Here is a 26,746-nt window from a genome sequence, read left to right as displayed (position 1 = left end):
ATGTTTGCATTTAAAGCTAAACCTAAAACTGACCTCATTCAGAGGATATGCTGAATTTTGTTTTTGCTTTATGCTCTTACATTTTGTTTTCTAAATGTCATCTACATAATTATACTTCTACAAAGAATATTGTTCTTTTTAAAGTAATTTTTAGTTTTTCAAGCACTATCAAATGCTCTTTAGGTATATCCAATAGTTATATTATTATCAAAGTATTGTGATTTTAGCTAGTTCTTTAGTATCCACAATTTGGCATAATTTATTTATGCAAATTTGAGGGTCACATTCAAAACTTTCTCCATGCTGAAAATATTTTTGCTTAAAACAGTTCCAATAATTAAAACGCATCAGTCATAAATACGTCCAACTTTCTTTGTTTCTGTTTGGTTCAAACAGATCTTCCAATCAGTCAGCCTCATGTTTTTTCAATAAAAGACAAATAATAAATAAATAAATGAATGAATGAATAAATAAATAAATAAATCTTACCCAATAATACACAATCTGGACAGTTTTTTTCTATTTGCATGAATTCAGTCAAGGTTATGCAACTACAAAATGTAAAAGAATATTGCAAAAATATGTCCCTGCAAGGCTAAAGTACGCCAGTGTGTTACAGTAGAGCCCAGAAAGTAATGCTGTAACCTGTAAATTAGGACAACATTGGTTCTTTAAAAAGAAAAAAGGCAGAATAGAGTGTGATAATGTAACAAACCTGCAATCTGAACAGATCCATCTTCTCCCAGTAGGATGTTCCCAGCTTTCACATCCCTGAGGTCAGCAAAACAAAAATGGAGTAAAACATCAAAGTCATGTGGGACAACATCGATTCTTCCATTCATGTTAACAGATCCCACTGACTATCACCATCTAGAACTTTGCCTGAGGGGCTCGTAGAGGTTTACGCCCCATATTCACACTGACCTTGAAATCAAGGACATGTACAGAACACAAAGAACTTTGTATTTCACTTTAGGATTTTACTTTGGCAGCTTGTACATTTGCTTCATCCCGGTCATTATTTCAGGGTTTCATATGGGAATGTGTGCTCTCGCAAAACAAGTACTTGTTTCACTAATATATTTCTTAATGACAGTTTTTCAAAATAAAACATCTACATATTAGAAATAATAGACAGAAACCAAAAGTGTTACCTGTGAATCTGTCCGTTTCTGTGGAGATAGTCCAGGCCCTCTAGAACTTCTTTTAATATTGTGGCAATAATTGGCTCATCTAACGCACGAAGATTTTTATCTTCTTCTTTGCTCGCATGTTTAATTATATCCAGCATGGAGCCTAAATAACATCAGGCAAAAGAAAAGGTATTCCTCTGATTTTCAAACATATATATTAAACAGACAAAAAAACAACAGTACAATACATTACAGTAGATATTGCTGGAATTAATTTACAATGGAGCCTGATGAGCCTGTGGTATCATAGCAAATTCTGGTGCATCTCAACAAACAAGAATTTCCTACAAAGGTTTAATTTCACAAAAGTGAAACTCATGTTATATAAATTACTTATAGACAAGGTTATACATATAAAGCATTTATTACTGTCGATGTTGATGATTATGGCATACAGACAATGAAAATCCAAAACACCTTCCCAGAAAATTTGAATATAACTTGAAACTAAGGTTTTTTGATATAGAAATGTTAAGTCTTTAGAAAGATGTGTAACCGTAAGCATTGTGGATTCTGAAGAACTGAAGTCTGGTGAATATCACCCGAGTTCTTCAATAGACTCTGCTTCACAGCCCTCTTAAGGCTGCATTATCCCTACTGCTCCTACATCATTAACTACCACAGTTTCTTAACTTCCACTACACTTTCCTTTCATATTTGAACAAATCACTTTGTGAACTAACTTCTTCAGCAATATCCCTTTGTGCCTGATGCTCCAGACTCCTGGAAAATGGAAATGTGAAGCTACTTTATAATCTTAACTCTAACACTTCCTCATGAGTTTGAGTTAGAGGAAAGTAGCTATGTTATGTATGAACATAGCCATACATAACATACGTAAGAATTCACTATTAATCATTTACTTTTTTATTTGTCTCATGTAATATTTAAATTTTATTAGAAATTTCACTTTGGATTTTTCTTTTCAGTAAGTTACAATCAACAAAAGGCCAATGAAGACCCTTACTGTGATATATTTAATGAACAGGAGAGAAAAAAAATATCTGATTTATTTTTTAGTATTTTACTTGCTGATCACTGACATGAGAAAATCAAAGAAAGGAGGTACAAATATTAATGGCATCTCTAGTACTATTAACTTTACATCATACTAAACTCACCTCCACTCAGGAGCTTTATCACCAACCAAAGTTCATCCTTCACAACAAAGGAAGTGTAGTAGGTGACGATGTTTGGGTGGTTGCACTGACTCATGGCTTGAATTTCTTTCTGTAGGTAAAGAACATTTGTACAACACTTTATACTTTAACAAAAATCTAAACATTTTATCTCTAAGGATTTATGTTAACCGTAGACATGTGTGTAACTTTAAAGGTATAGCTATCAGAGGTAATGCAGCAGCAAATCATTAGAGAGTTGTGTAAAAAGCACAAGGCTGAGAAAATAACCCATATTAAATGTGCTCACCAACAGCTCATCCATGCTGGTCTGGCATTTTTCCAGGTTGATCCTCTTTATGGCCACGCGCTCCTGTCTGGGGGTACAGAGGGCTGCCTGCACCACAGCTGTGGCCCCGCTGCCTGGAATCACAGCCACACATCAGCATCAGCACAGGGGGATATGAGTCAAGAGGGACTAGCGTCACATGCACAGCTGGAGGACTTTACATTTCAACAACCCTCTGAGGCATTTGTGTTTAGGTAACAGCTTTAGTGTTTCATCTGTGACAACTGGAGCAAATGCAAGCAGAGTGCATCACTCTTTTCAAACACGATCACACGACGACATCAAATTGCTGAGACGTACGGCCAACTGTTACTGGCAGATAAGGCATGCTTTATGTCATGTGAGATGGAGCTGCTGATTGTGAGAACAACTAACTCTTAAACAACCCCTCACATTGTAACAAATATTACCACAGACTTTCGCATATTTTATCTGGATTCCACATAATAACCCACTGAAAAGTAGTGCAGAATTGTGTACAGGATACACATTTTTCCATTTCTTTTCTGAAATTAAATATGAACAGTGTGGCAAAAATATGAACTCATCCCATTTTAATGCAATACTCCAAATAAATTTGGTGCAATCAGTTCCTTTCAGAAGTCAACTAATAAATAGATAGTTCACATATATGTAATCTAATTTCAGTAATTGTTCAGTAAAGGCCTCAGAGGTTTGTTGAAGAAGGTATGTGAAGCTCAAGAAACGCAAAAAACATCCATCTGGAGATATGGTCACAACAATATCAGAGTGTGCAGTATAGATATAGCAAAGGACTGTTTGGAATATAATGACACATTGCAAATGTCAGAAATTCTAACTTTTAATCTCCATAAATACTTTGACCTGTCAGATGGAGTCCTGTTACACTAGAGTTTTGACATTGACATTTCTCCAATTTCTGTAACTTCCATACAGATTATGTTGTCATGGCTTTGTAAACTTCTTATGGTTCACTGGCAGCATTTGAGTTAACTATAGGTACACCTTAGGTTGGATCTGTTTTAAGGCAATACCTCAAAAACACTGTTTCCTTGTCTTACGTCAATGGAAATACACAGACATCTGGCAGAGAAGTGTGAAACTCTGCATGTCTCAAGAAAGTGACCAAAAAGTTTAAGGTTGTGTACAAGCGGGTCTTTCAAATGAACAATGACGTACACATATTGCTGAATTACCTGCAAAAGTAAACGGAAACCAAAATGTTTTCCTCAAGTCATACTGTATAAGGAACAATTCTACCTTTCATCTCCCACAAAAGTCAATAAAAAATATTATATATACAGGTATGCATACACTGTGTAATCATCATTGACCTAAAACATGAAACATTTAGTCTGATTGTCAAATAGTGAAGGTTCTGTAGTGGGGGAAGGGGGCTATGTGTATATCTAAATAGTAAGTTCAACAGCATCATTATGTTATGACATGCTTTGGGAATGACATAATAGAGCAAATGACTTGTCACACAAATAATGGTTGTTGCGATGAATGTATAAACAAGAGTTGTAACACAAGATATAATGAAACACTGAGAACAAAATGACCTGAACTTTAAAAACATGGACTGGTATACATTTTAGCCAAACTTTTTGCAGGGTAGGGAGGGCAGATGTAGTACTTTTACCACTTATTTTAGTGATTAAAAAAAAAAAAACTTACTGCAATTTACATATTGCTTTGAATACTTGCAAATGTTCAAATATAAAATTGCATATTTTGGGATTTTCTGTTCTTCAAAAGATGACTTGGGTTTCCTTAAAAAGACTGACGGTAAGAAACTGGCAGAGCAAATTCAAATTTTTTCTTTTTTTGAATTAAGAGTAAGATAGTCCCTATTAATTGTGGATAATTCTGACTAAGTTGTTCAGTTTGAAAAGTACATCGTGAACATTACTGATTTTGGGATGGTTTCAATCTGTTTCATATTTCCACTCGTGTGCCAGTTCAGGAAGGGCACAGCAACAGTGATTTCAACAATAACTAATAAACTTGTTGTTAGTCGCTGAAGCGTTAGCGTCTAATCTGTGAGCGCTGAAAGAGGACTTATTCAATGTGACATTTACACCCCCATGCAGAAACACTGATTCCGCCTTGTCTGCGCAGATCTACTGTAGACCGGTAGACTCCGACAGCCTCCGTTAACATCCGCATTGCAAAGCAGACGAGGCTGCAGCATATATTGAAAAAAAAGCCGGTAGGCCCCTCTCCTTCGCTCACGACAGATAACCCACCACGGACTGCCTCCCCGCCACTACACCGCTTCTCCGGGTACTAACCTATGACTTCCTGCAGCTCGTAGGACTCCCTGGTAATTGGCCAGCTGATGGTAGGTTGTGGATGGTGGACGGGAACCGGAGATTCGCCTTGATCCGCCATGATGATGATGGTGGTGATGATGCAGCCTCAGTCACAGACAGAGAAACAGAGATAGCCAAGTTTGACCTCAGCTTCTCCTCGGTGTAAGTGTCAGCTGGCAGCTGTAGCGCTACAACTACCACAAACCCTGCCTGACTGACTGAGCACAACCCGGAAAATAACGGAACACACACACAGAGGGACACGCGCGCGCTCACTGGCACAAACCACACAAGCACGCGCGCGCACTGTCAGTTCACAACCCGATGTGCCACTACAGAGGAAGACAAAATTCGAAACCATTATCTGTTTGGACGAATTAAGATTCGATAAATACGATCTCAATTGTTATTAAGTAATATTTAAAAATAAATAAATAAATAAATATCCCTAATTAGATTTTATAATTATCACATAAAATTACTTGGCAGCTTTCAGAATTAGTGACACTGACACGTATGTGTGACGAATTAATATAGTCACATTGAGTAGAAATGCGTCCGGTGCGACTGATCCGACTCAGTATGCCGGTTCATTTAGCGGACTGAACTAAGAGATCAGACACCAGTCTAGTTTAATTTTATTAATTATTTTTTATTTGGCAATGATTGTGTGTTTTGTGATTGAGGTTTTCAGTCATTTGAGAGACAGAAATGTCACAGCTAAGGTCATAATGATTAGCTAAAATCCTAATTGCGGCATTCAAATACATAATTGTAAAATATAAAGTCCAGTTTTGAGCTTCGAGGTGAGATATGACATACAAAGTCATAATTCTATTTTCTTTATTTCCGTTATTGCCTTTTAAAGTCATAATTGTGATATTTAAATTCAATCCAAGCAATTCAAAATTATTATTATGATTTAAAATTTGGACTTCCAAAATGAGAGTTTTGACATCATCATTAAAAACAAATAAATGTTTGATAGAAGAATAAATAAGAGTTATAGAGTCATCAATATGATTTTCAAATTGTATACTCTACACTGTAAACAGAAGTTGCTGGTGTTGTTGTGTTCACTTTTATTTCAGTTAAATGTTGATGTTACAGTTAGTTTTTAAAACATTTACCTAAATGCCTGAGTGCTAAGTTGAAACTTTTGTCAAACTTTTAATTTGATTAGAGCAGAAAGAATGCAACAGGGTGTAGGAAGAAAAATCAACGGCAAAATGTTTTTAGACTGCTTGTGTGACAAGTGTCTACAGTAGTAATTGTCCATGATTATTTTATGTTTTATATTATTTAAGACTTCTTTTTCTTTATTTAGAACAGTCTTGGTCAGTGAATGGAGATAAATGGTGCGGATCCTGGCACCGTGCCGAAATTCCCATCCCTGATTCTAATGTTGACCAGAAGATGGCGCGATCGTCCCAAAGACTTGACAGATCATTTTAACATTCTGCGGACAACTGTCTGATACCTCACATTAAAGTACAAAAGGGGAAATTTTTGTCAGTTTTAATACAAAGTATAAAAAGCACTAGCTTTTTCCCTTCACATCTTTTCTTTAGTTGCATTTTCTTGTACAAGATATTGTATTAAATATTTTTATTACTATTCTTTTGACAATAAAAGTCTTTTAATGAATTGATTCTTCAGTCCAAGTACAATGTTTTCAAACAAGTATTTAACTATGTTAAAAAAGGGACATGACGATTTACTAATTTCCCGCTGAAATCAGTAGCAAAATATAAAAATATGAACAAATAAAAAAAGCACTTACACATTTATCTATAACCACGACCTTGCAAATAAAGAATTTATTTAGATCTTCTTTTGCTTGTTTCCTTAACCCATCAATGCAACCAATCAATGGGCACAGATTGTTATGTGCCAATGTTGCACATAAATCAATAATGTTATCAATCAGAGACCCTTCGCAGCACATAACTCCACAAATTAGTATTTTCAGTTTGGTGATATGTCATACTTAAATAATAAGCATAGGTATAGATATAGGTATTGGAATCGGTATAGGAATTGGTATTTGTATTGGTATCAGTATCAGTATCAGTGATACTTGCCCTGTATTTATTTAGTATTGGATCAATATCAAAATATGCATTATCATATTATTGTTACTTAAGAAATTACAAAAATTGCAAACTTTAACTGAGCAGAAATTATCATAGTCTGCTATAGTAGTAGTAGTAGTAGTAGTAGTAGTAGTAGTAGTAGTAGTAGTAGTAGTAGTAGTACAGCAAAAAGAAACAAGCAGAAAGAGCTGAACAGAAGAGCTTGATGTAAAATATTTTAAAAATTGACACATATCCGCGGTACTGCCTCAAATTGGTCAGAAGGTGTCAGAGTTTGACAAGTTAATCTTTGTATTTATAGAATGTTGTTGCATTTTGTGGTCGTATAATCAGCATTTAGCTTAATTTGATGAAGAATCAGTTGAGTTTGACTGTGAGAATTAAGTACTTGACCCAGAAAGCACGTGACCGCAGGTTGTAATCTTACACGTCAAATGAGCATTATAAAAGAAGTAATGTACGCATCATCTACACAATAACCCAAACTGAGTGACATTGTGACATTTTCTATTTTTCAATTGGTTTAGATTGATAGACCCGTAGTATTATATTTTTATTACGCGCACTGACAGGGCTATTACATGACATTTGAACGCACCAATCAGTTGCTGAGGAGCTGATTGAGTCTACTTCCCTACACTGGGATAGTGGAAGGGAAGCGGACGGACGGCGGTCGCAAACGGATATCTCTTCATCAGGCAAGTCGGATCTCCCCGACAGAGACCTCCGAGACGCAGCGAGCCCTCCGTTCCTCCATCGGGTCTTGCTGCAGGGAGATGGCCGGGATTCTGGCGTGGTTCTGGAACGAGCGCTTCTGGCTCCCCCATAATGTGACCTGGGCTGACTTAAAAAACACAGATGAGGCGACGTTCCCGCAAGCCGAGGATCTCTACCTGGCTTGTCCTCTGGCTTTCTGTGTCTTTATGATACGGCTGGTTTTTGAGAGGTGGGTTCTGAGCTGACGGGGCGAATGAAGCAGGTGGTGATGGGGATGCGCTTTTGTTGTGTCGATGAGACGTCGCGCCGCTGTCCGCTGTCTGTTTTTTCCCCCTAAACAATGCCATCTTATCTGGTTAGCTCACAAATCACCACGGTTCATCATCCTTCTACAGGCCTGCAGCGTTGTTTGCCTTTGATGCCTCTGTCAGAGCCGACTGACCGGACCTAACCTGTCCCTGCACACCAAACCTGTTTTTCCACAAAACAAGAAATAGGCTCCTAACTATTGACGTGTTTTTCTTCTTATTTCAGTCGGGTTAGGCTTTAAATTAATTTTGTCTGTGTTTGAGTTTTATTGTAGAACAATAAGAATGTCTCATATTGTGACGATCACAGCAGTTATAATCATAGAAAGTCACCGAGGCCTCACAGATCTCAGTTAAATCCCGAGCTGAACCAAGATTACACGGGGCCCAAAGCAGAATTTTGTCAGGTGTCCCTCTTCCAGTTAAGCCCATTATCCACACTCTGCAAAAGAATAAGTAATAGCTAAGATAGCACATTTACCCATTTCTGTGTTTCAGTTTAATAAATACATAGGTATATTGTATATTTTGATCAAACACAGCAGATAATTTTAATGTGGGAGTTATGGCTTTCTGCCAAAGGTACCATTCTGTCTGTGGGTGGCTCTGGCATTCTAAATGATGCTGAAGTTTATATAGGATTAATAGCCTTTGGATAAAACGGTTTAAAGTACCTTCGGTCTTTGTTGCTCTTTCATACATGAAGCATTGTTTTGAACTCTTATGATGTGTGCTTTCTTGCAGGTTTATTGCAAGACCATGTGCAATGGGCCTGAAGATCCAGGTCAATGGGCCACAAAAGGCACAGCCCAATGCTATCTTAGAGAAGGTTTTCACTGCTATAACCAAGGTGAGGATATGTGCTTTTATGTTTGATTGTAATATGTTTAATACATTTGTTCTGCATCAGAAATATTAACCCAGCACTTGGGGTGCTTTAATTGTTTTTGCTAGCATCCCGATGAGAAGAGGCTGGAGGGCCTGTCCAAGCAACTTGACTGGGATGTGCGCACCATCCAGCGCTGGTTTCGGCAACGGCGCAACCAGGAGAAGCCGAGCACCCTCGCCAGATTCTGTGAAAGCATGTAAGACATATCACTCCTAAATGAGCCACAAGTCATCTATCTTGCAATGAACAACACCCAAGTTTGACTAAAAAACAAATACAGATTTGTAACCTGCCAAAGAAATCTTATCACAGTGACCTGTGTTGATTGCCGCATCAGTGCTTCGCCTTGGCTCACTGACAAAGCTGATGTATAAGTGAGGACTGATTTGAATAGGCTGTGCTGCTTTGCCATGCATCAATCAGAAAGGCAGTGACAGTAGTAAAAGCAGGGACGATAGACAACCTTATCAGAGCAGGTTTTCATGCTTACTGAAAGTGCCCTGTGATGCCTTGTGCAGGTAGAGCTCAGTTTTGTGTCTGCCTGAAAGCAAACAAGAAAAATTAATCACTTAGACAAATTAGAGATGGTAATGTGGAGAGCTTAAAATGCCAGTTTAGTTTTGGAAATTTTAGAGTGAGGTCTACATTCTTGCAATTTGTCTGCATAGTACAATATCAGGCAACATCCAAGAATGTTGGGTACAGTTTTTATTTTTCAGGTGTAAAAATAGAGCTGTCTCCCTTTCACACTTGATTTGACTATCAATGATTTAAATTACTTCTCTGCAGGAAAATTTAGTCATGGGACTAATTGCTGGTTCATTTGTCATATTTCATGAGTGGACACTTTGAAGCCTGTGGACAGTTTAGAGCAGCCAACTAACCCAAAATAGATTACACATCAACAAAAGTTGAACCCTAGTAAGCATGGAAAGAACATGGAAACCACATAGAAAGTTCCTAATTGGGATTTGAATCCAGGAGAATCATGCTGCAAGGTAACGGTGCAACAACTATGCCACTGTGTCCTTCTGTGTTGTTTGCAGACAAAATACAGTTTTTAAGAAATGGTTAGGGAAAGGCAGTCCCATTTAAAATAATAAAATATCATAGAATAAGCAAACAGAAAACGCTATACAACTACTAAACTTTGTAAATAGAAAATTGTAATTCTATTTTGCACTTTGCCATTAGCACAATAATGAGAAAAATAAACAAAGGCACCAAAAACTGGAAAGTTGTAAAAAAAAATTTAGAACTAAAAATACAATTTAAATTTTTTCTTGTTTAATAATCTTTTGATTTTATGTGATTGCTCTTCAGAACATATCCAGTGGATATCTAATAATCTTCTTTTTTTTTTTTCCTTTTGGCAAAACAGAAGTTGAAATGCTACTTTGGCCTTTTAAGTGAGAATCAAATGATGCTTCAGTTCCAGTTAACCACTTTCATGCTGTGGGTTAATAGTTAAAGCCATTTGATAAGAAACCCACTCAAGACGCGAACAGAGAGCCGGCTAATCTGCAGTAATGCGTTTGCCATCAGGGAGATTGTAGTTACTTAGCAGCGTGATGTTAAAGGCCAAAGAGCCAGTTTTGTTGTCAGAGCCGAGTCATGTCTGACACCATCGGAACAAATCTGACAGTCTGAGACACGGGGAGCCTCGCATCCCCTGATCCGCCTGAGGCTGCTGTTTTCTCAGGAGAACACATTTCACTGATTAGACCACTGGACTCGTGTTACAACATCACAGAGGATTCTCAGAAGACAAAAACAGGCGTTTTCTTGCTCAAGAAGAAACTGGAATTTTGCCCCTCTCAGCTTTTCAACCATGCTTTCAGGCGGTTAAAGAAACATCTGCGCGGACGCTGTTATCTGCGGCGTAATTAGCGTTGCAGACCTCTGGGTTTTGCAATAGTTTGTCCAGGTTGTCTGCCTCGGTTGTTGCGGGACTCCAGACGAGGCTGGCTTTAGTCCCTTCTGCAGCAGTTGTGCTGTAATTAAGCTCTCGTGCCCAGCTGTCCCAGACTGATAGGATTCTTTGTCTCTCCATTGTGTGGACCACTGATCTGTTTTGTATTCTTTTCATTATGCAAACACACAGTGTGTAGAAAGCTTGTTTACTGAGAAATAATGATGACTGCATAGAGATTTTGTTCATAAGCTTTTGTCTTTTATACAGCAAAAAAAGTAACTAAGATCACACTTCTGTTTTTTTAGAAAGAAACCTTAAGTGGGATGACTCCTAGATTGAAAATTTCAGCTGGATTAAAGTAAATAAAATTATATGATGAAAGTAAAGTTTTTACAGTGAGGTTTTACAGTTCATCTTCTCTTCAGATTTTCTTTATTACAACAAGATGAGTGTAGGCTGGGTGTCCTCAATGGCTCCAGTTGCTGAACTTCTCTTTTTCTATCACTATCATCTTTGCTTTTACAAGGAGTAAAGAAATGTCATCACCTCAACATGGGTTTTAATCAATATAGACAGGCTGTGAGGGGGCGTCACAAGCATAATGAGAAAATCAAAACATTTCTATTAGTTGTGTGTTTTCTGTTGCATATTTAAATATCTAGTTAAGGGGGATTTGGCGCCCCCGTGTTGTAAACAATGCAAACAAGATTTAAAAAAAGTTAAAATCTAAAATCATTATTTCTGACTGGGTAAACTTAAAGAACCACTTAATAGTTCTTGACATCTAGGATAAATAATAATAATAATAATAATAATAATAATAATAATAATAATAATAATAATAATAATAATAATAATAATAATAATAATAATATCTGATTTTTATTTATTTATTTTTTTTTATGTAAAATCCTTAGATTTCGTTTGACTTCTCCAAAACTATTTCTATTTTTTTTTAAAGTACAATTAAGAAGCAATTGAAGTTTTCTTGTTTTTTTTGCCCTAGACTCCTATTAGTTGAGACAAAAAACCACCTACAAGATATTGATTGGTCGAAGATGTAGTAAGTTTTTCAAGATTTATAGATTCTTTGAAATAGTTTGAGACATATTTGTGAAACCAAAGACACTGTCTGTTGTTTAGAATAAAAGGCCATTACTGTTTATTTACTTGTGCAAATCAATTCCCTAATAAATTAAACAAAAGACAAAAAGCTGAGTCATGTGAAAACAAACCATTAACTGCCAATCAATACTCTTAAATCCTACGTGGAGAAGGTAAAGTAAACGAAGCAGCATCCACTTTTATTATTTTGTTCCTATCATTGAGCAGAATAAGTGTGTAATTGTCTTTGCCCCTTTATCCTTCACCATAACCTCATTAAGTTGTTATGCTCAGTTTAAAGAGCTAAAACAATTCGGTCTACTACCAGGAACAATTTATTGTTTGGAGTTGTAGTTATTTTGAAGGGACGGTATTTGTCTCATATCATTTCAATAGCCTTGTTTATTTTCTGTTAATAAAACAGTATTTAAACAATATTTTGCAAATGATTTATACCATAAGGGGAGTTCATCATAGCACAAAATTGTCACTGTTTACACTTAGCAAGCATCCCTCTGTTGGGTGCTAATGCTTGATAATTAAATGACAAATCATCATTTATCCCAACGGCAGGTTGTGCTGTCTGAAAAAGTGTCAGCAATTTCGACAAAAAAAACAAACAAAAAAACATCTGTGTTTGACTTCAGAAACTCTATTCAAAGAATGCAGTTGTGAGTCATTGGGATATTTTTTTGTGCATGGCAGCATTTCAGCAACACTTAAGACTCTTGCAGGCTCAATCAACCAGTTGCCACGCAACAGTCTTTTACTATGTTCCAGGTACGCTCGTTAATTTGCTTTTACAATACTTTTGATCATGCAAATCAAGTAACTAACGATGCTTTCCCATTGGCTGTATGTTGTCTTGGTGATCATTTTTCTGCTATTTGTTAAATGCTTACAACTGAATATTTCCAACAACACAGAAAAGGACTAGATTTTGCTGATATGGATACATTGTGATGATAATATAGATTCATGCTCTTCTCCATTGAGTTATTGAGGGTTTCAATAACTAATCGAAGTCAGCTGGAGCATCTTTGTTTGAGGAAAGCTATGTTTCTACTCTCTCATCCACATCTATATATATATATGTGAAAACAAACCATTGGCAGTTAATGGTTTGTTTCACATATATATATATATATATATATATATGAAGAAAAAAAAAATCCTGTGTCCTAGTTTCCCAGAGGGATTAATGAAATATTTTTCAAATGAACTCGATTGATTTGAATGTAGCCTGCATGGTTTTAGCTGAAGATTTGCCTTTGTTTATTTTATAGTTTTAAATTCTCATTCTCCCTTGCTGTCTGTTAAGAACCGTTTCCATAAAGTAGGCACGTCTTCCTTGTCAGCAAGTCTTTGATCACAGCCGTGTCAGCTCCAGCAATATCTTCTTTGTAAACCTCAGAGGCAGGACTCCTAATCACATCACTGTGCAGAAACTAAAGCATATGCAGGATTATTTAAAGCACAGAGCGGGGAGGGCTGGAAGCAGACCTTAGAGGAACACGTCACCGATTGTCTGCGCAGGACAATTATCTTGTGATAGAAATAAATTAGTGTTGTACAGCACGACTTATGGTATATGATTCCTTGAAATCTTAATATTTCTATATTTTTAGTCTTTACTTATGAAAATGAACCTTCTTTTTTTTTCAACATATTTTTTTCAACAGAAAATTGTAAATTTCTAATTAAAAAGGAATCTAAGAGAAGTGAAATATTTCATCTGCAACTAACATGGATTTGCAGGTAAACATTCAAAGGCTCAAAATAACTTGTTACAATTATTGTAGTGTCAAGGTCATGATGGCCTTGACAGTCTAATCATAACGTAGCTGCAATTTACTGGGACATTGATTGATTAATTGACAACAGGTGAAGAAAAAAATGTCTAACTGAATATGTTTTCTTCTTATGTACTCCAGGTGGAGATTTACATTCTATCTGTATATTTTCACCTATGGAGTGCGTTTTCTTAAAAAGGTAAGCATTTTTTTTTTTACCCCCAGTCTTTTAATGTAAATGGCACAGCTAGAAGTACATACAGTGCCTTGCAAAAGAAATCTCACCCCTTGAACTTTTTCATAATTCTGGGGATCCTTTCTTAAAATCCAATGTAACCAGTGTGTCATTTAATCTCAATATATGCAGATGTTTTTTAATGTTTTTGCACATTAGTGAACAAGCAGAACTTTAAAGACCAAAGACTACAGCAGACAGGTCAGGGAAAAGTATAAAGTAGGGTTAGGTTATAAAACATCCATCCATCCATTTTCTGTACACCCTTATCCCTAGTGAGGTCAGGAGGGTTGCTGGTACCCATCTCTAGTGAACATTTCAGTCAAGAGGCGGAGTACACCCTCGACAGGTCACCAGTCTGTCGCCGGGAAACACAGAGACAGACAGGACAAACAACCATGCATGCACACATATTCACACATAGGGAGAATTTAGAGAGACCAATTAACCTGACAGTCATGTTTTTGGACTGTGGGAGGAAGCCGGAGAACCCGGAGAGAACCCATGCACGCACAGGGAGAACATGCAAACTCCATGCAGAAAGACCCCGGGCCGGGAATCAAATGCAGGACCTTCTTTCAGCATACAGCATCTTGCTGTGGGAAAATTTTACTTCAGCAGGGACATGGAAGCTGGTGTGGCTTGATAGAAAGATGGTTGGAGCTAAACACAGAACAGTGATGTTAGAAAAACTGTTAGAGACTCCAGAAAACCTCAGACTAAAAATGTTAGAGATTAATATTTCTGTAGGACAACAACAATAAGCATACAGCTAGAGCTGCAAAAAAGATTACTTATGCTTTAGAGTAGGGGTGTCCAAAGTCGGTCCTCGAGGGCCGGCGTCCTGCGTGTTTAGCTTTTTAAAACCTTTAGCTTTTTAAAAGTTCTTTATGTTTAGTATTGGGGCTGACAATTCCTTATTCTTTCTTGTTGCATTGTTTCACCAAACCATCTTCTTTAAATAGGTGCATTCTCACCTTTAAAAAGCTGCAACAATATTTATCAGAGCCTCCCAGCACTCCCAGTACTTCTAGTTAAAAATCTGCCAGGTACTGATTCTGCTGAACACTGAGAACAAAAAGCCACAGGGGATAAATCTGAGAATGAGTCAGCTTACTGATTATTACTGAAAAATAGAGCTCAGGAGGTTTCACATATTTCATGCATATATTCATGAAAGTGCATACATAATAGCAATCACAGCAGGGGCTGAGATAAAGTTGGAAAAAAAGTCTCTGAGACACAAGTTGCATGACGAAGCACTTTGTGAAAAATAGCTCACTCCCCGGCAGTTGGTGCTGCAGGCGCCAGCCTCCAACCTCTGTGGGATTTATTAATAGAGCAGGTCTAGAAAGCAGTGCAGGAGAACTAAACTCAAACACAGTGACGGGTCACAGATTGCTTGTAACACATTTAGTCAGAATTTAAGTGTAGACTCTAATGGCTCTTTAGTTCAGGTTCTTTTCCCATCAGAACATGCAGTGTAATCTCTTTGTCTCATTCACTGTAGTTTTATTTTTTTAATTCAGGATTACAGCCACTCTTACCTCTAGAAATAGGGACATTTTAATTAAGGTCAAAAATTTTGATTTGATTCTTTCTTTCAGACTCCATGGTTGTGGAACACTAAAGAGTGCTGGTACAACTACCCTTACCAGGTAAAAGTTAAGAAAAACCTTCCAACAACTTTACAAAAAGGTATCTCCTTCTGTTTAAAATGTTCTGAGACATTCTCCTCATACGTATGCAGCCTCTGACTGTGGACATCCATTATTACTACATACTGGAGCTGTCCTTCTACCTGTCTTTACTATTTTCCCGCTTCACAGACATCAGGAGGAAGGTAAGGATGACTACAGCATCACTCAGAAAACATTCCTTCTAAAATCACACCTATAATTCACTTTAAAATGAATCACTATAGAAAATACCATTGTCGTCATAAATACCAACCTTTTCTGACTCACTGTTCTTGCATAGAAATATTTATATATAGCCTGTCTGGCCTGAAGTTGGTTTCCTGCCTTACTCTTGTGGGAAATAGCAAACTATCAAAAATCCAAAAATCTTGTGATGCCCAAAAGGTTCTGCAAGCATTTTCTAACTGACATCGTTTTTATTTTTGCAGCTGTTTGCCTAATGTATATTTAGCATCCTTCCCTTTTTTATAAAATCCTTTACAACTGTAAAAATTCCACACTTTTCAAGTCTAGAAATACGTGAATAAACCACCTGTTTTTAGATGTAATTTTGTTTTGAGTCATTAAAAATATGATCAAAATTAGGGTTAGAGTTACCAAAAATAAAGGTTTTGGTTCATAAATGTGAAAAGTCTTGTATTGTCTTCATTAACTTTTGCCTTTCTGGCAAAAGTTCAAGTTGAGAATCAACTCATCTCTACTAAGATTAAGAAAGTTATTTATTGTTAAGAAATAATACCCAAAAAGGTGGACAGTGGCATTCTGTAAGTTTATATTACCCCATTTTTAATTGAAGTAATTTACTTTTATCATGAATAATATCACTTAAAGTTTTAATTTGTTAGATATCAGGGCTTGAATTCATATATCAAAACAATGTGATCATTTTTGATAAATTAAAAAACTTTCTGACTCCTCTCTTTCGCATACGCCATTACGGTGTTTCTGACTTTGCCAGCTAGTACTTCACCAGGTGGCTCATGTTTGGGTTTCTACAGGCATCATCAAAGACGCAGAATATTTTATTGGCTTGTAAATTTCAAAACCATCCATTGAGATTTTACTAATTAAACACTGTAATGATGCAATATTTTCTGCCACTCTGGTAGCTAAACGATATTGGAGGTTTTTTGGGGGAGGATTTTAAAATTCAGCTTGGTCAGTTCACCAACCCATAACCTCCCATAGCCTCTCACATCTATTTATTTATTTATTGGGGCCTGCCCATAGCAATGCATAAGGAGAGCAGTGGCTGACTTGCGAAGCAAGTCAGTCACTGCCTCCATGCATTGCATGGCAGGCACCTATTGTTCTACACCCAATAGAATGTCTCTTTATTATTATTCTTAACTTCTTCTTCCGTCAACCGGAATGCGGCTCAGACTGCCATGCTCACCCACCAAAGTGGTATCAAACGTCGGCTCGATCCCGGGAGGTGTGCTATTATTTTTGGTGGGATTTGGAGTTACCATGGCGACGTAAAAAGCAAAAAACGACCCCAAAATCACTAACGAGCTCACCAGGTGCAAGTCTCGTCGTCAAGGGGATGAGGCAAACCAGTAAATCCTGAAAATACCCTATTTTTGAGGATTTTCTGTGTCGTCATAACTTCATGTAGAAACGCCATTCAAACTTCATTTTGTAGATACGTCCGTGATCTCTTTTAAAGTGAAGACAGCACGTCAATATGTATTATGGTTTGTCCACAACTTCTTTCTAAGCGACCCAAAGTTTTGATTTTGGAAAAATCAGAGTGTGAAGGTCAGCCTCCTAGAGTGAGAGTCAGAGTGACATTTTGACCCCAAATCTTTTTTTAACTCGCCCTCACGCTCACAAATATTGCATGATTGGTATGAAACTTGGTCATGACATTGATACGCGTGCCTGCTCCGGTCAAATGTTTCAAAAAATTATCTAAGCTTACAGTTTTTCTCCAGGTGCTTCAGAGCAAAGTCATGTGTGCCAGGGTAGCAGACAGATCTCACTGATTCACTTCCCTGTATTTCTGAAAAATTTCAGACCTTGGCACACACTTTTTTTATCTCCTCGCTGTTAATACTGTGAGTGAGGTAGAGATATGAATGGCGGGACTATGTGAGACGGCGACAAATAGCCTCTCATATGCTTCAAACGGTTTTCGAATATGTATTACGGTTCCCGAACGGAAACAGTTGTTTGCAATGCTTTTTAGTCAAACTGGCTGGCTCAAACAGAGAATTGTCTCCCCTGGATGTCTCACTCACAGCTGGCAGAGAGGATTATTTACCATGGCAACGGAACCCAGAGCAGGGAGAGCTGCTTAGGACTACAAATCGCATCACTGTAGTTCGAACTAGTAGTTCAGTTAAAACAGAGGAGGACTGAGCTGGCCTTTACAACAACTTGCTGCTATGGGCTGTATATAACTCATTTAACCCTGTCACTGTTACACATGGCATGAGTTTGGCCCTTTGAAATTAAGCTTACTGAAAATTTCAAAATAAAAGCCCTTGAAAATTTTTACATCAGGTAATTGCTTTTTTGAGCGTTATATGACTGATTTAATCCAATGACTGTTACACATGGGATGACTTTGACCCTTTCAAATGAAGCTTAACAAAAATTTCAAAATAAAAGCCTTGGGAATTTTTACATCATGTAATTGCTCTTTTTGGCTTTATGTGACTGGTTTATCCAAAGCACTCTTACACATTGGATTAGTGTGGGCATTTAATATGAAGCTTACTGCAAATTTCAAAATAAAAGCCTCAGGAGCTTTCCATTCTTATCTACATTATCTGTTTATCCGAGTTAGAACTGCCTTGCGCAGCAAGGCAGTTCATTAGCATTAGCCTTTTACCTTAAATAAGCTATTTTCTATTTTTCAGACTTATTAGCCATGTTTAGTATACTTAATGGAGTAAGTAAATGACAGTAAACATTCTAATGATACCCCACATGCTACTGAAAGTATTTATGCTTACATTAGCATATTTGCTCATTTTAGCTAATACACTTACTTTATCATACTGAATGTTGCATGTCCAGCTTACTTAACATTCTTGTGATTCTATTGATTACATTGCAGCTTTCTTTAGCATTGATGCAAATTCTTAGCATCAGAACGCTGGGTCCAAACCGACGGGCACACTTTGGCAGGCCCCAGTTAAATTTCTTCAGGAATTTTCTAGTTTTTTTGGTGTTGTTGTTTTTATTTTATTTTATTTGTGGTGAAATTGGCAACACTTTTGGTCCATTTGTTGTTTGCATGTATCACAGATCTTTACTCCCCCCTCTGGTTCATCCACAGCTCTGCCCTCTGCCCTTTCCATCAAACTCTCTGCATTCAGAGCAGACTCCATGATGCCATGCTGTTTGCCTTCACTCTGTCATCTCTCTGTTGACTGTCGGCATGTGTTTCTGTTTTTGTTTCTCCTTTCAGTTTATTTCATGCACAGCACTAGAATGAGGAGGGTACTCTGCATCTCCTGCCAGTTCCAGTATGTTTCTCCCTGCATTCTCTTGCCTTCATTTTCTTGCCTGTTCCTTTCATCCTCCCTCCTAATTTACTTAACCTTCTACACTGGTTCTAATTGCTTACAGCTAAAACCTTCCAGTAGCTAAAGAATTGCAAGGGCACTTATGCCCATGTCTCTATGTACATTTTCATTCACATGGCGCTCCATTTAAAGCTAACCCAAACTTAAGGGGTGATACTAAGGTGGTATTACAGGTTGATTTTACTATTAAGTTACAGTAATATTCAGCTCCAGTCCTATTATGTTTCTAATTTTATTTTATTTATTTATTTTTGTTTTGTTTTTAGGGTATTTTGTGGTAGTAATGTTACAATTTAATGTTTAGTGTGAAGTCATAACCATTGCAAAACTTCATTGAAAGTAGTCACATTGCAAGTGCAACTTTGATGTCATTTATTGGAATTTATTGTAACAGATGAACATAAAGCTGTACAATTTTATTGGGAAATAAAATGAGAAGGATAAGTTTGGGTTTTTTTCTCCCAAAAAAGAAACATGTCAAATGTGTGAAGAAAAATATAATAGGCTTTTGTTTCATGGCCCCTTTTACTGTGTTTGTACTCTAAATAAACTTTCTGCAGGGTCAGAAATGACCTACAATAATTGGTAAACAAAACAGGGGAGGTTTGTTGACAACACTGGTGAACAACCAGCATTATGAAGAGCAACTTCACACCAATAAAGTTGTGAAGATGTTTAAAGCTTTAAACATGACAGCACTCTGATCACAGACCAAACTTTAACTATCTGGGCTACTAGCAAAATGCTACATGTGCCTACCACATAATGATGCACATCACCCAAAATACACCATTTCAGAAAAACCGTGGTAGCAGCATGGTGCTGTGGGGTTCATCTCTTCAGCGGGGACAGGGAAGCTGGTCAAGGCTGGTGGCAAGATAGATGAAGCTAAAAACAGGTAATTCCAGAATAAAAATGGTGAAGTCTAAGATGGAGACACACCTTCCAGTGGGCTCATGTCCACAAAAATACAGTCAGACTCAAAGCTACATTGACTAAAAGCTCAAATGGTCTAGTCAAACTCTAAATGTAAAAAATATAAATGAAGAAAGAGGAGTTTCCCCTGACAAACTGTCACGCTTAGTTACCAAGCAGAGATTGGTGATTTTCACTTAAACAGCGCTTTATTCATTCTTGCAAGAATGAGGACAGCAAGCATGACCAGTGTCTGTTCAGTATGGTCTGTTCTGTCTAGACTTTGAGTCACTACCTACTGATACTTGGGTTATCACAGAGTTTCTCACAAGGAGTCTGGGAACTGACATTTCTGACTCATCATTAGGATGTTAACAAAGATCTTTGAAACCTTGAAAATGCAGGAGCTTTCCATTCTTATCTAAACCCTCCCTGAGTTCCATTTGGGTGAAAACACAATGAGCCTCACATGAATGTGGCTACAGCTAGAAGAGGCAAAGTAAATACATTTTTGTGTTTTACAAACAAAGAAGAAGATATTTTCTAAAATTCCACTAAACTAAAATTGTTTTGGCTAATTTGCAAAGAAGAAAGGACTAAATAATAATTTTAAAAAAAAGCTAAATACTAACCCACACACCAGTTTTCAGGTTGATTTATTAAACGTTTTCTAAAGTGCATGCCATTTTCTTATACTCCACAATTATGTCCTGCCTGTGTATTCTTCTGATCCAATAAAATACATAAATGTTTGTGGATCTAGCAAACATCAAGGACTGTGAATAAATTTGCATGCTCTGCCAAACTCAAGTTCAACAACTTGCAGCACAAAATGTTCATAAATCTGAAGATATCAAAAGTACATTAGCTAATTCTATTTAAAGGTCATATGCAGTGATGTTTAAAAATACTTTCTGTAGATGCCTGATATTTTCTTGGCAACTGTCTCTGCAGGATTTTCTGATCATGTTCCTGCATCACGTGGCAGCGATCTCTCTCATCGTATTTTCTTATGTGAACAACATGGCACGAGTGGGAACTCTGGTTATGTGTCTACACGATGCAGCCGACGTGCTGATAGAGGTGAGACCCTGCCAGAAGATTAAATGTTGTAGATGGATCTGAGAAATGAGCTTATGACAGCAGCAGAGTGTTCAGAGATATGTTCATACGCCTGTGTTCATTACAATAGACTGCAATCCATGTGTAAATCCTGACCCTGCTTTGTGGCTTGCAGTTAAAAGGCAAAACGTACAACACTAAGCATGTCCCTTCATCTGTCAAACAAGGTGGATCTCCTTTCATGTTAATTATGTGATCTATCTTGGTGCTTGCAGATTAATATGTACTGGTTGTATTGCTCAAGGAAGCAATAGGATGATTGCAAATGTATTGTTTGTATCTGTAACAGTTTCTTAAAAATGCATGTAAGTGAAGCATTATGTTATTCACACTTGACTATTTATGCTAATTGGAGTTTCTAGGATGAATTAGTTATTCATGACTGTTTCTCCCTGCAAAGATCAGTTTCTTATAACTGTTAGAAATTTGAAAGACAGGAGGACTTGCCCTTCAATGCAGTAAGGCAAATGTGTGCTGATCGTCCTACAACAGGACATAGCTACAAAAACAAATGTATAAACATGACCATATTGACAGTCAGAGAGAAAAGTTCAAACAATGTGGGTGAGTGATAAACACAAGCTGTATTCATGTTCCACATTCAGCTTCAGCTTTATCTGTGTAGCTAACTTCAATATTTTTGTGGGTTTATTTATTTTTTTTCTAGCATCTAGACTGAATGAGATTTATTTTTGACTCATGCTTTAGGAAAAGAACTGTCTATCTGTTGCATTGTCGGTAACATTTGTGGTTTTTGTTTTTCTGGTTTTTGTTTTTACTCTATTCCAGGCTGCCAAGATGGCCAACTATGCCAAATGTCAGATACTGTGCAACCTCCTGTTTGCAATGTTTGCAATTCTTTTCATAACTTCCAGGCTGGGAGTTTACCCCATCTGGTAAGAATTATTTATTTTCTCTGTGATTCAAAGCTGGCATCTTTGTTGATGAGAGACTTAAGTACAGTGTTGTTAGGTGCCTGCATTTGCACTCAGTTCAGAAGTCTTACAGGCAGCCAGAGCTTCAAATCCCGAGCAGCCTCAACTCCTTATCGTGTTTTAGTAGCTCATGTTCAAAAATGAACGTCAGAGCCATCAAGATCTCAGTCCTTTTTTTCAACCCCCTTTCTCAACAATGGTTTGCGATTTGGACAGATCTGTGTGAATGTTGTTGCTAAGTAATAGTTACTATGGATACTACAGCTTTAACCTTTCAAAGAAAGACAAACCAGCTCATGAAAAGCAAATTATTGTGGTTCTACTCTACCACTGGAGACAGAACCAATAAATTCACTTGATTATTGAAACATCAAATGAGTGTTTATTTCTGAAAACTTATTTCTATGTCTGGGGGATTTTTTTTTAATATATATATAGTCTAACGTGTGGCTAATCCAAGTTCATTTTTGTTTTTTCAAAAAGCAGTTTTAATTTTTTATTTTTTTTAATTTCCACTTAAACAATTGTGTAATTGCTGATTAAAACTGGCCAGTCTTTTGGATATTAGGAGATCATGAATCTAATTTCAGCCCTTGAATACACAACAGTCATCTTTCAGTCAGCAGCAGCAGCAGCAGCTGTGTGATCAGGACTTCATTAAATGAATGTAGGCATGATTTACATTCTGGGTCAGGCAACTAAATTTTTTCCACATTTGCTTCTGATAGTAGCTCTTAATCATTCCCCAAATGCTATTTATGCTATTTTGATGCCTGTTTAAAATTCAATCTAAAGACAGCATTTGAATGACTTATTCTATATAAGAAAGCCTTGGTGGCATGTAAATCAGTGTTAAGCTATTTAAACCAATCTTGCTCACTTAGTTACCTGTTTTTGATTTCAAACTGTCATGTAATGATTGTGCACTATATTTTAGTCAGTTCCTCCATTGCACCATTTTTAAAGTTGTTGCCATGACTTCAGTATCTGGAGGATGGCTCACAGGCTGCTGTTTGCAAGGAACAAACCAGGGATGAATTGAACTCAGATCCTCAACATAACATTTAGTTGCTGTAAATAGAGACTGCAGATGATGTCTTTGTATTCGTTAGCTGTTTTGATTAATTTTGTGTTGCTTGTAGATCTCATTATATTAAAATGGTATTAAAATATATAGATCTAAATCAATAATTCCTTTCAAAATCTGAAATTTACATGTTAGATATATGCATTTCAAACATTTATATTATATATTTTTATGATTATCTCTTACAGCTTATAAGATCCCCAAATTCTTTTTTCTTTTTTTTTTTGAAAATTACAAAAACAATTTTTTTATACTGACTCTTTATGGTTGCACTGTAGTCTACACAATCTTGAAAAAACTTGCTGCCTTGACAGCTGCCCAGCAGTCACTAAAACACTCCAGAAAAAGGTTAGACTACAAAAGATTATTCCAAAAGAAACTGTCTGATCAGCATGCTATATTCAGCCATATTTTCTAGAAAGTTGACTGGAAGGAAAAGGTATGACCAAGCAAAAGAGAGAAAGCACCAAAAAAGTTGTGATGCCAAGCATATGCAATAGTTTGTCAAAGGCAGGTTTTCTGTAATAAAAAAAAGACTATAAAGAGTTGCTCAGTCCTACTTTCAACTTAAGAAATCTGCATTTAAATTAGAAATGAAAGCTCCAGAGAGTAGAAGGACGAGTAGAAATGAAGAAAATCCAAGTTGATGACAGGATTATTGTCTGAATTCTTTGTAACCAACATCTTATGTTTTTTTATGTAAGAAGAAGAATTCACCTTTTTAAATTTTCCTTTCAAAACGTAAAACTTTAATATGTCATTCTCTCCCTGCTGCTGCTGAAGGATTTTAAACACCACTTTGTTTGAAAGTTGGGAGATTGTAGGCCCGTACCCATCCTGGTGGGTCTTCAACCTCCTTCTGGTCTTACTGCAGCTTCTTCACTCATTCTGGTCCTACCTCATAGTGAAGACAGCATGTAGAGCCATCTCCAAAGGAAAGGTGAGTCGCCACACTCCTCTCTTTGGCATCATTCCTAAATTTATGCTTCTTGTTGTATCATGCGGTAAAAAGCTTCTCCATTAAGGTTAGTATTCTTGTGCTGTTTTTTCTGTTTTTCACCAGAATCACTTTCTTTAAAAAAAAAAAAAAAAAAAAAAAGATGCAAAAAATGTCAGCCCAACAATTACATTATTACATTTATAATGTTTAGCATCTGAATTTATTGTTTTAATGTATCTAATAAATAAAGAGAAGCACTGTTGTACTTTTTCCTATCAAATAATATATCTATTCTATGTTCATGCTACTTTGCAATCTTCAAGGTGGGGAAGTGGAATCCTTTACATGTAAGTAGTTCTACATAACTAAATGCATAGCTACTATGGCTCAGTATAGTCAGTATTTTCATTTATACTTATTAACTATTTCACACCTGTACAGTTCTAGTTATTTAACCATCAGAATCTTTTGATATATGCTATATGCCGTTGCTCCATGTCTTTAAATTGCTGCATATGGAATCTGTTTGAAAGTTCTCTGAATATAATTATTTCATATTATGAGTTCAAGCATTAGCAATGCTAAAGTCAACAACATATTCTAATAACACTTACAATAGCATGCTGGCAACCCATTTGTAGTATGCACCCATATGATAGCAATGGTAAATCTTATATTAGTCCACAAAAGCTAAAATTATTGCGCTAACAGTGACATTAGCATGCTAACATTTAATTTATCAATGCTAACACATACTAACTAAGGCTAATGGTTACAAAACGTTTTCCTAACAATAATAGCAGGAAACATGCAACAAAAGTATTAAAAAGTAAAAATTAGTTTTAAACCAGATCCCACTTATAGGTTACCAGCAAACATGCTACAACAGTAAACTGTTGTTCTATGTTAGACATTTAATACTAATAGTAATGAAAAAGAAGTAAACAAAGGCCTGTCTATTTCTTTCAGATCAAATGAACTGCCACAGTTAAAATGTTGTAATTTCGAGTTCAACAAGGTTTTCAGATTTAGGTTTTTAAGTGCAAAATGTTTTTATTAATGTTTTATAATGTTTTTATTGATACATAATAAGAGTGCTATTATGAGTGCAGTGAAACACAAGTAGGGCTCAAGTCGTCAAGTTCTTATTCCAATAAACACAGTAGAGTGAGTGAGATCATTTCAACCAGCACCTGTTTTATTCTGTCAAAAAAATATTTTTTTAACAGTCACATAATATGTCAACCACATTTAAAGGATCAAATAAAAAGTGCAGATAAATTAAAGCTAAAAATGATCATTTCATTTCTGCAGGTTTCTAAAGATGACCGCAGTGACATCGAGTCCAGCTCTGATGAGGATGACAGCCCTCCTCCCAGTCAGAAGCACCACAGCAGCACTACTAATGGGACCAACAAAAACGGGACCAATGGCTACCTGACAGGAGTCCTGTACCCAGACGAACACTGACTGAGCTGATATCATGCGAATGGAGCCATGCTGCAGACACTACCCCACTTATCTGTGTGTCAGCATATGTATGGGTGTGTGTGGGAGAGTGACTTTAGGCATATGGTGGAGACATGAGCATCTCATCTTTCTAAGTTATTGATAGATTTATGTGAATGCTGTTTTGTCATTGGTTCTTTACTAATTTTGTTGTGCAATTTATTTCTCTTCAGCTATATATTTCCATCAAACTACACTCACTGGCAAATTTAGGGAATCGGTACAACACACTCATTTAGCCAATGACTGACAGCGTTTCACTTTATGGTCGAAGCATGCTACATTAATTTACAGCAGTTCGACACACTGCACGGGGTGTTTTCCCCCTTACGTTTGTCTTTTTTGTTATTTGATTTGGATGAACATGTTTACAAGCTTTTAGTCAGACATCTTTTCTTCTTCTCCTTATGATGTCAGTGTTGACATAATCTTAAAACAGAAACAGCTGTGTTTTTCACCTAAACATCAGAGTATTAGCCGGATTCAGTTTTGTTGCTACACCTCCAAAGACTTGCCAAAACCGTGAGTTTTTTTTAGCACTTACAAATGAATGATAATGTGAAGTTTATGCACATTTGGAAATACATTCTTCACTCAATATGTATATGAGATGTCAATAACGGTAGTATCTGTGTGTGCATCAGGTATGGCTAGATGCTGTATTCTTTATCCAATCATTTTGTTAGATATTCTCGTACATTTCTGGTTATCATTAAATCAAAGGCAATTTGTCCTCTCATGAGGTATATATGAGTTGTTTGAATAATTCAATAATAAAAAAAAAATGCAATTATATCAAATGTGTCTTGGTGTGTATATGCAAGAGGAAGCAAGATATTAATAGCATTTTTATTAAAGAAATTTAAAAACCAGACTTTTTTTTTAACAACAAGCACTAACTGTGGTGTAATTACTGTGGAAAACTTTGTACTCTAAATCTTCAAGGGCTAAATGGCTTTTTTTCTAGTAATGATCTTGATAT

At 36.6% G+C, this 26,746-nt stretch overlaps 2 protein-coding genes across 4 annotated transcripts in view; one reads left to right on the top strand and one right to left on the bottom strand.

Annotated features, from left to right (window-relative positions):
- stk39 (serine threonine kinase 39) overlaps positions 1–5,275 on the bottom strand; it is a 28,413-nt gene extending 23,138 nt beyond the window's left edge. For both annotated transcript variants that reach the window (XM_044132022.1, XM_044132023.1), the window contains exons 1-5: positions 4,940–5,275; positions 2,622–2,734; positions 2,315–2,423; positions 1,155–1,296; positions 716–771 (exon numbers count right to left, since the gene is read on the bottom strand). In XM_044132022.1, coding sequence (XP_043987957.1) covers positions 716–771; positions 1,155–1,296; positions 2,315–2,423; positions 2,622–2,734; positions 4,940–5,039 — 520 coding nt within the window. In that variant the 5' untranslated portion in view covers positions 5,040–5,275. The remainder of the gene's footprint in view (positions 1–715; positions 772–1,154; positions 1,297–2,314; positions 2,424–2,621; positions 2,735–4,939) is intronic.
- A 2,403-nt stretch (positions 5,276–7,678) lies between these two features.
- On the top strand, positions 7,679–26,708 carry cers6 (ceramide synthase 6). Of its 2 annotated transcripts, none has more exons than XM_044132025.1 (11): positions 7,679–8,002; positions 8,826–8,931; positions 9,036–9,166; positions 13,924–13,981; positions 15,625–15,675; positions 15,768–15,860; positions 21,126–21,254; positions 22,083–22,189; positions 24,126–24,255; positions 24,579–24,602; positions 25,570–26,708. In XM_044132025.1, exons 1-11 carry the CDS (start codon positions 7,833–7,835, stop codon positions 25,723–25,725), a joined length of 1,155 nt encoding a protein of 384 aa, XP_043987960.1. In that variant the 5' UTR covers positions 7,679–7,832; the 3' UTR covers positions 25,726–26,708. The 2 variants fall into 2 exon arrangements, with proteins under 2 accessions (XP_043987960.1, XP_043987959.1); XM_044132024.1 differs by having other exon boundaries at positions 24,099–24,255; positions 25,570–26,705.
- The last annotated feature ends 38 nt before the right edge of the window (positions 26,709–26,746 follow it).

This window comes from Gambusia affinis, linkage group LG11 (genome assembly GCF_019740435.1).
Source record: "Gambusia affinis linkage group LG11, SWU_Gaff_1.0, whole genome shotgun sequence".
NCBI lineage: Eukaryota > Metazoa > Chordata > Actinopteri > Cyprinodontiformes > Poeciliidae > Gambusia > Gambusia affinis.
Note: the sequence above shows the minus strand (reverse complement) of the source record. Positions and strands in the feature narration are given on the sequence as shown.

Coding starts and splice junctions, on each gene's coding strand:
- cers6 (XM_044132024.1), top strand. CDS start 7,833: ATGGCCGGGATTCTGGCGTGGTTCTGGAACGAGCGCTTCTGGCTCCCC. Junction 8,003..8,825: donor ATACGGCTGGTTTTTGAGAG/GTGGGTTCTGAG, acceptor GCTTTCTTGCAG/GTTTATTGCAAGACCATGTG. Junction 8,932..9,035: donor TTTTCACTGCTATAACCAAG/GTGAGGATATGT, acceptor TGTTTTTGCTAG/CATCCCGATGAGAAGAGGCT.